This window comes from Labeo rohita, chromosome 3 (assembly GCF_022985175.1).
Source record: "Labeo rohita strain BAU-BD-2019 chromosome 3, IGBB_LRoh.1.0, whole genome shotgun sequence".
NCBI lineage: Eukaryota > Metazoa > Chordata > Actinopteri > Cypriniformes > Cyprinidae > Labeo > Labeo rohita.
Genome location: NC_066871.1, coordinates 7,003,319 through 7,016,000, shown reverse-complemented (window position 1 = coordinate 7,016,000; position 12,682 = coordinate 7,003,319). Strand labels below are relative to the sequence as shown.

The 12,682-nt window shown below is 45.4% G+C and overlaps 1 protein-coding gene across 1 annotated transcript in view; it reads left to right on the top strand.

Annotated features, from left to right (window-relative positions):
* notch3 (notch receptor 3) overlaps window positions 1-12,682 on the top strand; it is a 28,346-nt gene that overhangs the window by 4,852 nt on the left and 10,812 nt on the right. The window contains 8 exon segments of the mRNA XM_051102605.1: window positions 6,955-7,097; window positions 7,185-7,520; window positions 8,129-8,251; window positions 8,335-8,568; window positions 8,651-8,806; window positions 8,902-9,087; window positions 10,042-10,155; window positions 11,343-11,456. Of these exon segments, the coding sequence (XP_050958562.1) occupies window positions 6,955-7,097; window positions 7,185-7,520; window positions 8,129-8,251; window positions 8,335-8,568; window positions 8,651-8,806; window positions 8,902-9,087; window positions 10,042-10,155; window positions 11,343-11,456 (1,406 nt within the window).

Sequence of the window (12,682 nt, the reverse complement as noted above, 5' to 3'; positions counted from 1 at the left end):
TGAACGGCTTGCCGCCCCATGCCGAGACAGACGGGCCTATGGAGGAGCGGAGCCGGCGGCCCACGGGCCTCCTAACACATGCTCTCACACACGCAGCGAACTGATGTGGAGGTTCTCCATTGTCTCTGCAGGCTCTGCGAGCCCAGGCCACTGTCACTCTCTGAGAACAAACAGTGAAGATGAAAGTGTACGAGATGAGAAAGAAAAGAGACATCTATGTTTGCACTTTCCCACCCATTTAACTCAGAAAGGAAGTGGATACAGTGAGGCTCTGTCCGTTATTGATGGTGTCGCCTTGACCCCAGTAGCAGAGTGAGTCTATAAATTGTGAGTGTTGTGTTTTAGTGACCCATGGAAGCTCTTTGCCTCTTAAAAAATGATGTATGAGGACAGTTAGACGTGAAGCAGACTCCACAATCACTGGCTTTCTACGAACTAACAACTGTAGCTTGCGTAAAGTAATTAAATTTAGCACAGAGAGTTGATGTCAAAGGCCTCCGTTGATTTACTTAAAGAATAGTGTACACCAATAGCTGTGTTTATATCATAAAGGGTTGGAACGCTGTTTGTTTATATTGAGTTTAGCACTTAAGAGATAAAGTTCCTCTGCCTTAATATATAGTGGATTAGTTTGGAATGCTTTGTAAGATTACTCCTCTGCCACCACTCCATTCATTGCTGTTGTTGCCTCCAGGATATTCAAGGAAGTTTGAGCAAAATGGTGGATATCTGGTGAATTGAGACATCCACCTGAAAGTACACAGATTGAGAAGAGAACCCTTTTGATTTGATAGTGCTGAAGAGCAGTTGGGGTTTCATGTACGCCTGTGTGGTTTGATGCCTCAAGCAGGGAGTCCTGGTTCCCAGGCCCTGTCACAGGAAGTGCCGACTCCTGACCCTTCTACTCCACTCACATCCTGTCTATCAAGACAGCTGAGGAAAGCTTATGTGTTCTCATTTTCTAACTCCTTTTTGTTCCTTCAGATATAACACCACAAATCTGTTTTGTGCAAGTGTGGTTGGCTTACTACTGTCCAGAGAGGCGTAATCTACTTTAATCACCCTCAAGTTCCCGATTCCAATATTTTCTAATCACTTTCATTGAATTCAGCCCAGTTTGATCATACAGTCACACACTATAATGCAGGAGTAGGCCCTACTGCGATAATGTAAGGAGGGAAGTTGCTGTTTGATTGGGTGTTTTTTGATAATGGGAAAGATAAGTGCAAGAACCGAAGTAGTTTATGGGTGGCAGAGCTGGAGATAAAAAAGGATTCTTTGGCCTCACCTGAGTGTTCTCTTTCACTCTTATCAGGCTCTCTGAAGCTCTGTGTGTTCTGATTACAGCCACATTAAAGCTTTCCAAAGCGTTTTCAAATATGATGTAGCGATGAACTGGGAGTTTTCAGAGTTTTATCCCACCTATCTGTATATTTTGTGATTTATGAGAAAGATTAGAGTGGTTGGCAGCATTTTCCAGGATGTTCTTCATGCTACAAAACGAGAGGCTGTAAAATTCCAAATGAGATTGCGTAATGCATACTGCAGGACACTCCAGGTTATAGCTAGAAGTTATCTGGTGTTAGTGTAAGGTTGTGCAAAACAGATCTTCCATCTCTGGTTTTCTTAGTCTCTTGAGGCATGTTAGCGTAGAAACATAACAAAAAGCCTTCAGATCTGCAGGATCAGTAAGAAAAGACTATGTTTGTTGAGTTCCAAGAGATCTGGATCGGTTTAGGTGCTGGGGTGTGGTTTTGTGGTGAAGTAAAGCGAAGAATGCTTTGGAAGACCTCGAGTCTGGGGTGCATGCAATGTGGTTATGGTTGGCTTGTTAGCAATACCAGAAATTCTGGAGGTTTTATGTGAGCATTTGTGACACTAGTTTGTTTCAAAAGCATTAAATCTGATTGGATAAACATACTTTGCCTTTAAGTAAGTGTGTTTAAGTTTTAGTTTGATAAGATCTGTGTTTAAGGCTTTAGCCAGGAGCCTTGAAGTACCATATTCATGTTTTAGTCCGCTTCCAGTCCGTTTATTATAATGATCTTACGGATAGATAATTATGTGGCTTATGCAGTACGACAGGACAATGGGTTGGCAAAGAAAGACAAATATGCATGTTTCATGGATATCTACCCATCTACATATTTCCATAAATTGACAGATGCTTCTTGTTGAAAGTTCAGCTTATCTGTTTACATTGGTTACAATTCACACAAAACACTGGCTAAAAGCCAAAATCCTTTTCATATGCCGTAGGCCTAATTTTGATTCCAATTTTTAAAATTTCCTTTGCTTCCAGTGATAATAGAAAGTTTATCTGGAAGTCTGGAAGGTTCAGTTCCTGTGAAAGTTCTGTCCTCACAAACCCCCACCCTCTCAGCTCTCTCCTCAGCCATGGGTTACTGTTGCCAGGCTACAGCAGAGGCCTGTTGGTTCGTTTGAGCACAGGCCTGAAAGCCCGGCTGTTTGGGCCACTGCTCCCCCGTCCTTGAACAATAGGGTTCTGACTACTTTAGCTCTTTTATTTGGCCCACAAAGTGCTCCCCTACCCCCACTTTGGTTCCTCTTTGAGAAGATGGGGAGCTGGGAGGGGGCAGTTGGGGGAGGGGGAACAGGCTCTAGTTGGCAGTTTGGTGTCAGTATGGGCTCTTCACAAAGGAATGGAGCGGCTATATGCCAGACACTGCCATAGACTTCTTTTTTTTCTTAGGGGACTTTTCGGCATTTTGATACCCTTAAAGTTGCTTTAAACCTCATATTTTCATTGTTTTCAAAGCAAACAAAACAGGGTTTAGTTTCAGTGACATTAATAGCAGGTGACCTACACTCAACGGACTTCCTACTAAGGAAAGAGTTGACTTTGTGAAAAACATGGTAATTGTCTTTCACCTCAGTGTGGGAAGGATGGCTTCGAGTACCCAGGAGATTGGAATCCTGTTGGGAACTCTCTCATGCTTGGTGCCTCCTGGACCATGACTGACCAGATGAAGCTCTTTCAGGGAGAAGCGGTGTGTTTGCGCTTCTCGTCCACAGGTGTTGTGACCTTAGACTGCTAGATGATTGTATGGTATTGTGCTAAAGAGAATAGTATCAGGTGACACTGCCACAATGACCCTGAGATCAGGAAAAACGGCATTGGGTTTCAAAAGCAAGCAGAAATGCCGAGCTTCACACACATGAATCATTCCGGCAGCATCCAAAAAGCCCCTGTGTGCATGCATATATAAGTTACAAAAGTCCTTGAGAGTCCAAAAGGCTGTCAGGTGCCATGAAATTCTTTTGATATGGTATGTAGATACACCTATACAATATTTCTGAATGAGGCCCTATCCATTGTTTTCTCAAACTGACATATCTTGTGGTTTCTCAGCATCCTAGAAGAGGAAAGTGTTTGTAAGTCACACAGCATGTTTGAGTGTGCATGTGAGGTATTTGACTGCATCAGTGCCCTGAGTTGTTTGTTTTGCTCTCAGTTAAGAGTCATTGCTTAATTGTCAAGCTGTCCTACTGCTTCATTAATTTGTTTTCAACAGCATCAGGGAAAGTGTGATGTGACTGTGCTGCTATACTTGTGCATGTGATCTAACAGCCTGCATTTGTGTGTGTGTGTTTTTGCACATCTGCTTGGAGATTTACAGACAGAATAGTGCCATTGTTTTGGGTGTAATCCTTTAAAGAAGCAGCGAGAAGGCAGATAGCCAGAGCAGTGCTGACAGATGTGAACAGCTGTTTAGTGCTATTTGCAGATGGCATGAACCATCATTGTTGTTATGACATTAGGGGATTACTGTTCTTGCCCTCTTCCTACCTCAGGCTTGGTATCACTTAGGGACCTGGGGTCCATTCTTGGTATATCTGACTCAATCATACAGATGAGTAACATCCCACACCTGGCTAAAAGCGAAACAATTAATTTCCATCTATTTTACACTCAAAATTGTCCAAATTCTTTTGTGTAGAACATCTTCACTCACAGTGAAGCTCCTGCCAGGTTGAAGGTCCCTTTCAATGAGTTATTTTTCACTCCGAAAGCTCTGATAGGACTCTTGGCTGTATGTTTTTAGACACTGATATGCACAGCCAAGGCCCAGACAAAAGAATGTGTGTTTTGGCTGCAGAACACCGTGTGAGGACAAATATCCGAACCTCCCCCTGCTGCTACTTGACCAATATCTACACATTCTCACACACTTTCACCAAGGTTTTCACGATGCAACAAGTACGAAACTCCAGCACGGATACATACACACACAGAGGGAATGCGTTCCAAAACTCACACACACATGCATGTTATCATGTTTTGCAAGGCCAGAGGCTCCTTTTCTTTGTGTGTGGAAATAGCGCTTGTCAACACATCCACAATTCCTCATAGTCCAGTAACTCTTTAAAATCCCACAAGCGGTTCCTCTGTGATTGTGCCCATTGTGGTCTGTCCAAAAGTTTCCCTCGTGTTTAACCACTTGCTGACCACACGTTGTAACAAAGGACACATGTAAAAATATCCCAGTTAGATGATGTACCCCAGAGTCTGGCCTTCATCGCACATTCCTAGCTGCTCATGCACTCATTCACTCTGCACATTTACATCAACGCCGCCTTAAAGCCATAGACAGGCAAACAACAGGTTGTAAAGTAGGCTGTGTCTAGGCATTTTTCAGCATTTAAAGGCCCACTGCCCGGAATTGTTATTTTTTTAAGTACTTGAGTATCAGACTGCATGCTAGTTGAACCTTGATGCGGGTCTCCTCCCCATCTTCTCAAAACTCTTTTTGTGCCGCAACTCCTAGTTTCATTTTTTTCATGACCCCCGAGATTCCAGACATAGTTAATTTGCCTCTAAATAAACCCAGCCAAGCCATGACAAATAGCCAAGGGGATGAAGGGTAGGGGGTGATTGGTGGGGTGTCAGGCTTGCTCGGTCGTCTGTGAGGTTGCCACAGCAACAGGGATCTGGGATTCAGAAAGAGTGTGAGTGTTTTCAGAGCAGGAGACGAGGGATTACAGGAAATATGACATGACATGACTCTCCGTACCGGACTCTTCCCCCATCCCACCCTCCAAAAGACATTCTCTCCCGAACAGACGCCCCCGACCCGCCCCCCACTACACTGCCTGACATTATCATCACAATCAGACTGCTGACCTCTGACATTTGACCTCCCAGCATGTGAAGGGTTCATAGGGAAAAGCAGTGTGCCGCATTGGTGGCTTCAGGAGATGGTATTCATGAAGAATTCTTTCTGTTTTTTCCTTGTTTTCAGGGTTTCAAGTTAAGAAAAAAACTCCCCACAGACATGTAGCCTTAACTTAAGAAATTTCATGGAGCTGACTGTACATAAAAAGATTAATAACAGACATGACTAATTATGTTTTTCATATATCATCCTACGGTTGGGTCCAGTACGCCTCTTTCACTTAAAAATTCTCAGACCTTGATTTAAAAAAAAAAAACAGCCAACTACGGCTGGCAAATGCACTCTTGTGTTGTGAAGTCAACAGTATTGCTATTAAGCAGACGTCGCTAATGAATGTAACTTAAGCGATTTAACATTTTTCTTTTCTTTACTCTCAAGCACTGAATTTTATCCTTAACATAACAGTATCTGTTCAGTATCAGACATAAATCTATAACCATAAAACTTGGGCTTCTCGACGCCAGCAACTTAAGATCGTAAGCATAAGTTTGACTCCCTTATATCTGTTTTTTTGGTTCCAGTTCCAGAATAGTATAATACTCCGATATGAAATATTTCTATAGGTGTGTCCACCAAACAGCAGAAAACTCTGTTTTGTCTTGCTGGGTAAAAAAACAGTTGTCACCAACAGTTCAAGGTATCTTTAATTTTGATGAAACAGAATGGACCTTATAGATCCTAAAAGGCTAGCAGGTTCTCGCTGTAGTGCAGCAGAGGTCTAAAATGCCACCCCCTATAGGCCAAGCCCTTATTTGAAGCCCTCTCTGAGGTCAGAGAGAAACTGCTTCAAATAAGTGTGGGGGAGGAGACGCCAGCCACAAAAGAGGCAAAACAACAAAGGGACAGATAGCTCAGTGTAAAAAAGTGGTCATCCTGTAGCAGAAAGAGGAGGAAAAGCCATTGTTGTCTCTGCCCAGGGGTTGTTTTACAGTGAAAAGAGAGAGAGGGCCTGAGGGGGGACACAGAGAGAACAGACCATCCCAGTGCTTGTCATCAGCTTCAAACGGTGTTTTTGATGTGGGAGTTCATCCTGTGGCAGGCTCCCTGTGTGGGTGTAGGGTTACCCAACACACACTAGCTTCTCAAGCCTAGCTTACCAAAGGCCCTAGAACCCATGAGAGAGATTGTCATTATTAAGAAAAAGTTGTTTATTTTATCGTACCTGTTCAGTTTCAGGCCCCACTCAATTGTCCATCAAGATAACCGTCCTGTACTGAAAAGCATAGAATTAGAGCAGAAAGAACTGTATTCAACTGCCACAAAGTGGCCTGACCACCATCTCATACCTATGGTTTGTTGTTTCCTGTCTTTTGAGTGGTCTCCATTGTGAAGTCAACACATTGAACATTGTACACAGTTTGCAATGTCTCACGGGTGAACACAGGTAATTCTGTCATTCACAACCGTGCTTTACTATAGAATGCAGCGGAGAGACTGGAAAATCAGTCATAATCCTGGAATGCAAACTGGCATGGACAGAAGCATGTTTTCTGGAAAGTGTGCTCTGCTGTTATAGTCAAGGCAGATATATATGCAACATCTGGTGGATAGCATGAAATTGAGTATTTTTGTGTGTGTGTCTGTTTTTGTGTATGTGTGTTATCACCCACTCACTAACCTTGTATTAAAGTAAGATATGTAATATTTAGTGGTTAGATGTTCTATGCATGAGTTGGGTGAGATAAAAGTTTCTGATGTCCCTCTAAATGCTTCTATATTCAGGTGTTCATGTTCTAAATTTGTGTCCCCTTCACAGATGCCGGCCTGGTTATATTGGTTTGCTCTGTCAGCATCTGGACCCCTGTCACCGATCGCCTTGTTTAAATGGAGCAGCTTGCAAGAGCCAGGTGGCCAACGGAATCCCACAGTACACCTGTGTGTGCCAGCGGGGATTCAGAGGTAAGGTTAAGGGTGTCTTCATGTTGTCATGGTACAGTCTGTGGAAAATGTAGGATTGTTTATAAAGGACTCATCTTGTGTTTACAGGTCAGGATTGTTCCCTGATTGATGCATGTGCCACAAATCCCTGTGCCAACGGTGCCCGTTGCACCAATTGGAATAATCACTACAACTGCTCGTGCCCACCTGGGTATCAGGGCAAGAACTGTCGCAATGATATCGACGAATGCCGCAAACCCGGAAAGTGCCTTAACGGTGGCATCTGCATGAACACGTATGGCTCATTCCGCTGCGAGTGCCTTGTTGGGTACAGCGGGCGCACATGTGAGGTGCCCACCCAGCCCTGCGCCCCCTCACAGTGTCTCAATGGGGGCACCTGCCATCAGACCGGAGACCACACCTATGAGTGTGCTTGCCTGCCAGGTACAAACAGACAAAAAACATGCAGGCATTCATATAGAAACACACCCTTAATCATATTTCCATACTCATTCTCATCCCTCGGATTCGGGGTTTCCCAAAGCGTCTGGACTTTCCAGGCGCTGATACCTCATGCTTTGCTATAAATAGCTCAGACTGAGTGAGGGAGGGATACACAAGAGAGTGAGTGAGCAAGACAGTCAAAGCGTGGAAGAGAGAAAAGCGAGTGGGCTGCTGTCGCAGGAATTTACTTTATGGCCTTTCTGCTCCCCTCTGGGGAGCAAGCAGGAAATGTCTCTCGCCAAAGAGGAAGTCATTGAAACCGTGAGAGATTATAAAACAAGCAAACATGGCAGGGAGTATGGCCCTCTGGAGCAGAGCTCTGTCAGGTTCTGGCTTTGCCGTTGTGGGAACCGCCGTGAGAATATGTAAACACTCAACACCCACTGAACCTTTTTACTGCTCACTTTACTCTGTACATCAATTTATCAATAGTTGTAGAGCAGGATTCAGTTATTAGGTGTGTTGGGGAAGCGAGGAATAGGTCAGAAATTATTCCTACCACAGTCACCTCCCTGTTTCCTGTGACAACATTTCATTTCTCCGCCTAGGCTTCAGGGGACACAACTGTGAGGAGAACGTGGATGACTGCCCTGGACACAAGTGCATGAATGGTGGGATCTGTGTAGATGGTGTCAACACGTACAATTGTCAGTGCCTGCCTGAGTGGACAGGTAAATACACACTTTTTTCCCCCATGTGTACTTTTCATTTGCCAGTTAAAATACCTTAAAATAACTTGTCTTGCTGTCCTTAGGCCAGTATTGTGCTGAGGATGTCAACGAGTGTCTCATGCAGCCCAATGCTTGTCACAATGGCGGTACATGCTTTAACACCATTGGGGGACACACCTGTGTATGCGTCAATGGCTGGACGGGGGACGACTGCAGTGAGAATATTGATGACTGTGCTACGGCTGTCTGCTTCAACGGGGCAACGTGTCATGACCGCGTGGCCTCCTTTTTCTGCGAGTGCCCAGTGGGCAAAACTGGTACGACCATCTTCACTCCTTATTTTTAGGTTTCAGCCATTGTCCCCAAAGTCCAATTAGTCATATTCTGCTGTCCCTGCAGGTCTGCTCTGTCATCTGGATGATGCTTGTGTCAGTAACCCCTGTAATGAGGGAGCAGTGTGTGACACCAACCCTCTGAACGGCCGTGCCATCTGCACCTGCCCTGCTGGCTTTGTTGGTGGAGCCTGCAACCAAGACATGGATGAATGTTCCATTGGTAAATTTACTGCATTGTGAATGCCTCCCTCTATCATTGTCTCTGTCGGTAGAGAGTAAGTATTAACTGACTCCTCTTTCTCTCTCTTGTGCCAGGTGCCAACCCCTGTGAGCATTTTGGGAAGTGTGTAAACACGGAGGGCTCATTTCAGTGCCAGTGTGGACGGGGCTACACCGGCCCTCGCTGTGAGATTGATATCAACGAGTGTCTATCCATGCCCTGCCAAAACGACGCCACCTGCCTGGACCGCATCGGCGAGTTCACGTGCATCTGTATGCCTGGTACGTCAGTGAACTTGACCTTAACTTACACAGGAACACTAAATCTGCTTCTAATCAATGTGGAGTTCCAGACTACGGCATATGACTACGTAGACCTGCTTAGCAAAACATGCAATGTCCAGAGGAGGTTTTGTTATGTAATAACTCACCACACAGTGGTCATTAGAGAAGGGGCAATCAGTTGAAATAGAAAAGCTCAATCCACATGGGTAAGTCACAGAAACCACAGACCAACATTGGCATTGTGTCTTCAGCACACGTTCGATTAAAAACTTGTACCCTGCACAACATGCATCTTTGGGGTTTTTGGGGAACTATACAAATCGGCGCTGGGAGAGGGGTGTATTGGGCAATCTGGGAGAGAGGGGGAGGAGTGTGCAGTGAATTATAATGAGATCTTGAGTGGTGGGAATGGAGTGGAACAATGGGGCCCCTCTGTGCTCCATTCCTCGCCCTTTGCACATAGAGAGAGAGCAAACTTTTTCCCAGCACTCTCATCCCCTCCCCCCACTTCTGCTCGTACCCCTTTCAATTCCGCAGACACCTCTTCTTCCCCACCCTCCTCATCATCGCCGACTTGGCCCTGGCTCACGTGGAGGGGCCAATTCTTTCTGATTCCATGCCGCCGTCAGTGCTCTGGCCCCGGCCCACACTCTGTTTCACCTGAATGGGGTGACACACAAGAGCAGCACTCTGCTGATTACAGAACATGTGTGTTCTCAATGGAGAGATGACCACAGGGCATCCTGCGGACAGTAGGGTGTGGTGCTTCTAGTCAAAGCAGGGGCCCCAGTTTGCATAGATGGAGCAATTCTCCATTTCCTCTGAAACATGAACTTGCTGTAGGGTGCAATGTAGCAGAACGTCAGTGTGCGTCTGAGGGCCCCTGTGTTGTGAGAAACTGCAGTCTGAGAGGGTTGGAACTGTGTTTTACTCTGGTTGTCTCTCTACCAGGCTATCAGGGGAAATACTGTGAAGTGGACGTCGACGAATGTGAGAGCAACCCCTGCGTAAATGATGGCATCTGCCGAGACATGGTCAATGGCTTCACCTGCACCTGTCAACCAGGTATGAAACATGTTATTTTCCCAGCATCACCAGTATATGTCAAAAGAATGCAGAAAAGTTCACTTGTGTGGTCGCTTAATATCAATCTTGATTCACGTAATATCAAGCTAAACCCAGCTTTGCCCCCTAGCCTGATAGTTTTTGCGTAATTACTCATTAGAGTGAGGTCTTGAGCGCTATGCAACTGCGTGCCCAAACAAAGACACCATTGTGGCCCCTCTACACAAGCACCCCTCCTCTCCCAACTTGTCCATAGAGAAGGGACAGCAGTCTCACCCGTCTCCCTCTGCATAGAGGTGGTGGGGGGGAACAGCAGCCCTGCTAATGAGATTCTTTTCCATGTCCGCAATTTACATCTGGGGCAGACAACCCCGCACCCCCCATTTAGCTATTGAGCCGGTAGCGTTTGTGCAAGGAAAGAGGGAGGGCCGCTGGCCTTGAAGAAAACAATTCTAGCATCTCCCCCTCTAACCTTGTGCCCTAGGCATCAACATAGATCCCATCATAACACTGTTAATCAACACAACACCCTCTAAAGATGCAGAAATGAACATTTCTGTGGGGCCCCAGACTTTTTTTATGTACTTACTAGCATGTTTTCCCAGACAAGGGATATCAGTCAGTGTTTAAGGCTCACTGCCCCCAGTGCCTACACAACTGTTAATTTTCCTGATAATGTCATTTTAATCACTGCAAAAATGTGAAGAAACTTGATTAATGTATGCCTATATACATATATTGGCAGATATATTGGCCATAGTTCACAAAAATGATCCACATACACAGGATAATGCACAGATCAGCTCTAGAATATGATTGATGAAAACATTTTCAAGTTTAGTCCAAACCAGACTGTGATTGTTGGATGGATTCAGAGATTTAAAAAACCTGGGCATATTCTAAAACCCAAGTATTCGCTCAAAATCAATTCTGTTTATCAACAGTCTGAAAGACAGTCAAGACACAGTGTGTGTTAATAATGATATACACCCCTAAGATAATAAATTTAAATGGAGATTATGTGAAAACTCAATTCCGCTTTAGCTTCAAATAAGCCAAGGTGCAGACATCTCCAACTAGGCCGAGCTCTGCTGCCCCCAAAGCTGAACCTAGTGACCCGACCAGTGTGAGGAGCTCACCTCTGCTGCATCAGACTAACCTCTAACCCCTATGTTTGCCTGTCCCAGGGTTTACTGGCACCATGTGTCAGATCGACATTGATGAGTGCGCCAGCACTCCCTGCCAGAATGGAGCCAAGTGCATTGACCGTCCCAATGGGTATGAATGCCGCTGCGCTGAAGGTAAGCTCCTAAATGAAGATGTGTGTCTGATTGTGTGCCTGCTGTGCAAGAGCTTTGTGGAGCCCTTCAGGGTTCAAAGTCAAAATCATCATCACTGACTAGATCCATACACCTGAACGTAGTGATCTCAGGGTCAGATGCTTCTTGTTTCTATGATCGGACTGACGAGAAGCCCCAAATCCCCCTCCTTTGCCCTGCAGACCCCAATGTCACAGGGTCACCAAGGCCGGCAGCTGCTGACGAGGGGGGTTATGCTCGGTCATCACCCCGACATCTGTTCATCTGTAACCCACAATGCATACCCACACAGCACCGTATGGCACAACCAAAGCTCTCAGCATTCACTTTCACATAGTTGTGCCTGTAGGAATGGCTGTTTTATGGTTTTAATTTATCCAACAAATTAGCATGAACTTGTATGTGAATGTTTCAGGCTGAAGATACAGTACATACCGCATGTGTCGCTAGGCTTATAGAAAGCACAGACATGGAGTTTGTGTATTGTCTGAAGCAGCCTGCTGTTTGGTATTCTCCGTGCTCCAGTTCCCCTCTGCTGAGCTGTCCCGTTAGCTGGGACGTAGGGTATTGTCCTGCTGCTTGAGGGGACAAAAGCAGGTCTGTGAGGCCTGTGAAGGGCTCTCTCTCTCTTTCTCTCTCACTACCACAGCCCAGCCCTGCCCTGCTCCTCACAAGGCCGCTGCCTTGACAGCCTGTCGGCATGGAAACCACGGGAACAGAGACTCCAAACTGTAGAAGCTTTCACAAGAGAGAGAAAGAAGGAAACGGAGGTAGCAGACAGAAAAGAGGGAAAAAAAAACGGATTGAGACTAGGGAAAGAGGAGAGACATTTTCAGACCAAAAAAGCAAGGGGGGGGGGCAGTCAAGGGGGTGCTGGTTAAGAAGGATAAAGGGTACAAGCGAAACCGAGGAAGTATTTACACCCCAGACAAAAACACAAATAAAGGGCATTGAATCACTCATGCAGACTTGGTGAGCTACAGTGGTCATGAGCAGACAGTAAGAATATGGAAATAGCAGGAACGAGGACAATGCAGTTTTGTCTCACCTAGCTTGTGCAGTAATGGGCCGCAAAGGGGAAATTGTTCCTGACAGGCAAGAACCACAAATTCAGGAACCTGTAGAGCCTCTCCATACTCACCACCTCATTCAGAAGCCTCAACAGAAAGGTACATTCTCTGCATATTCACGTCTCCTCTTTGTCTTCA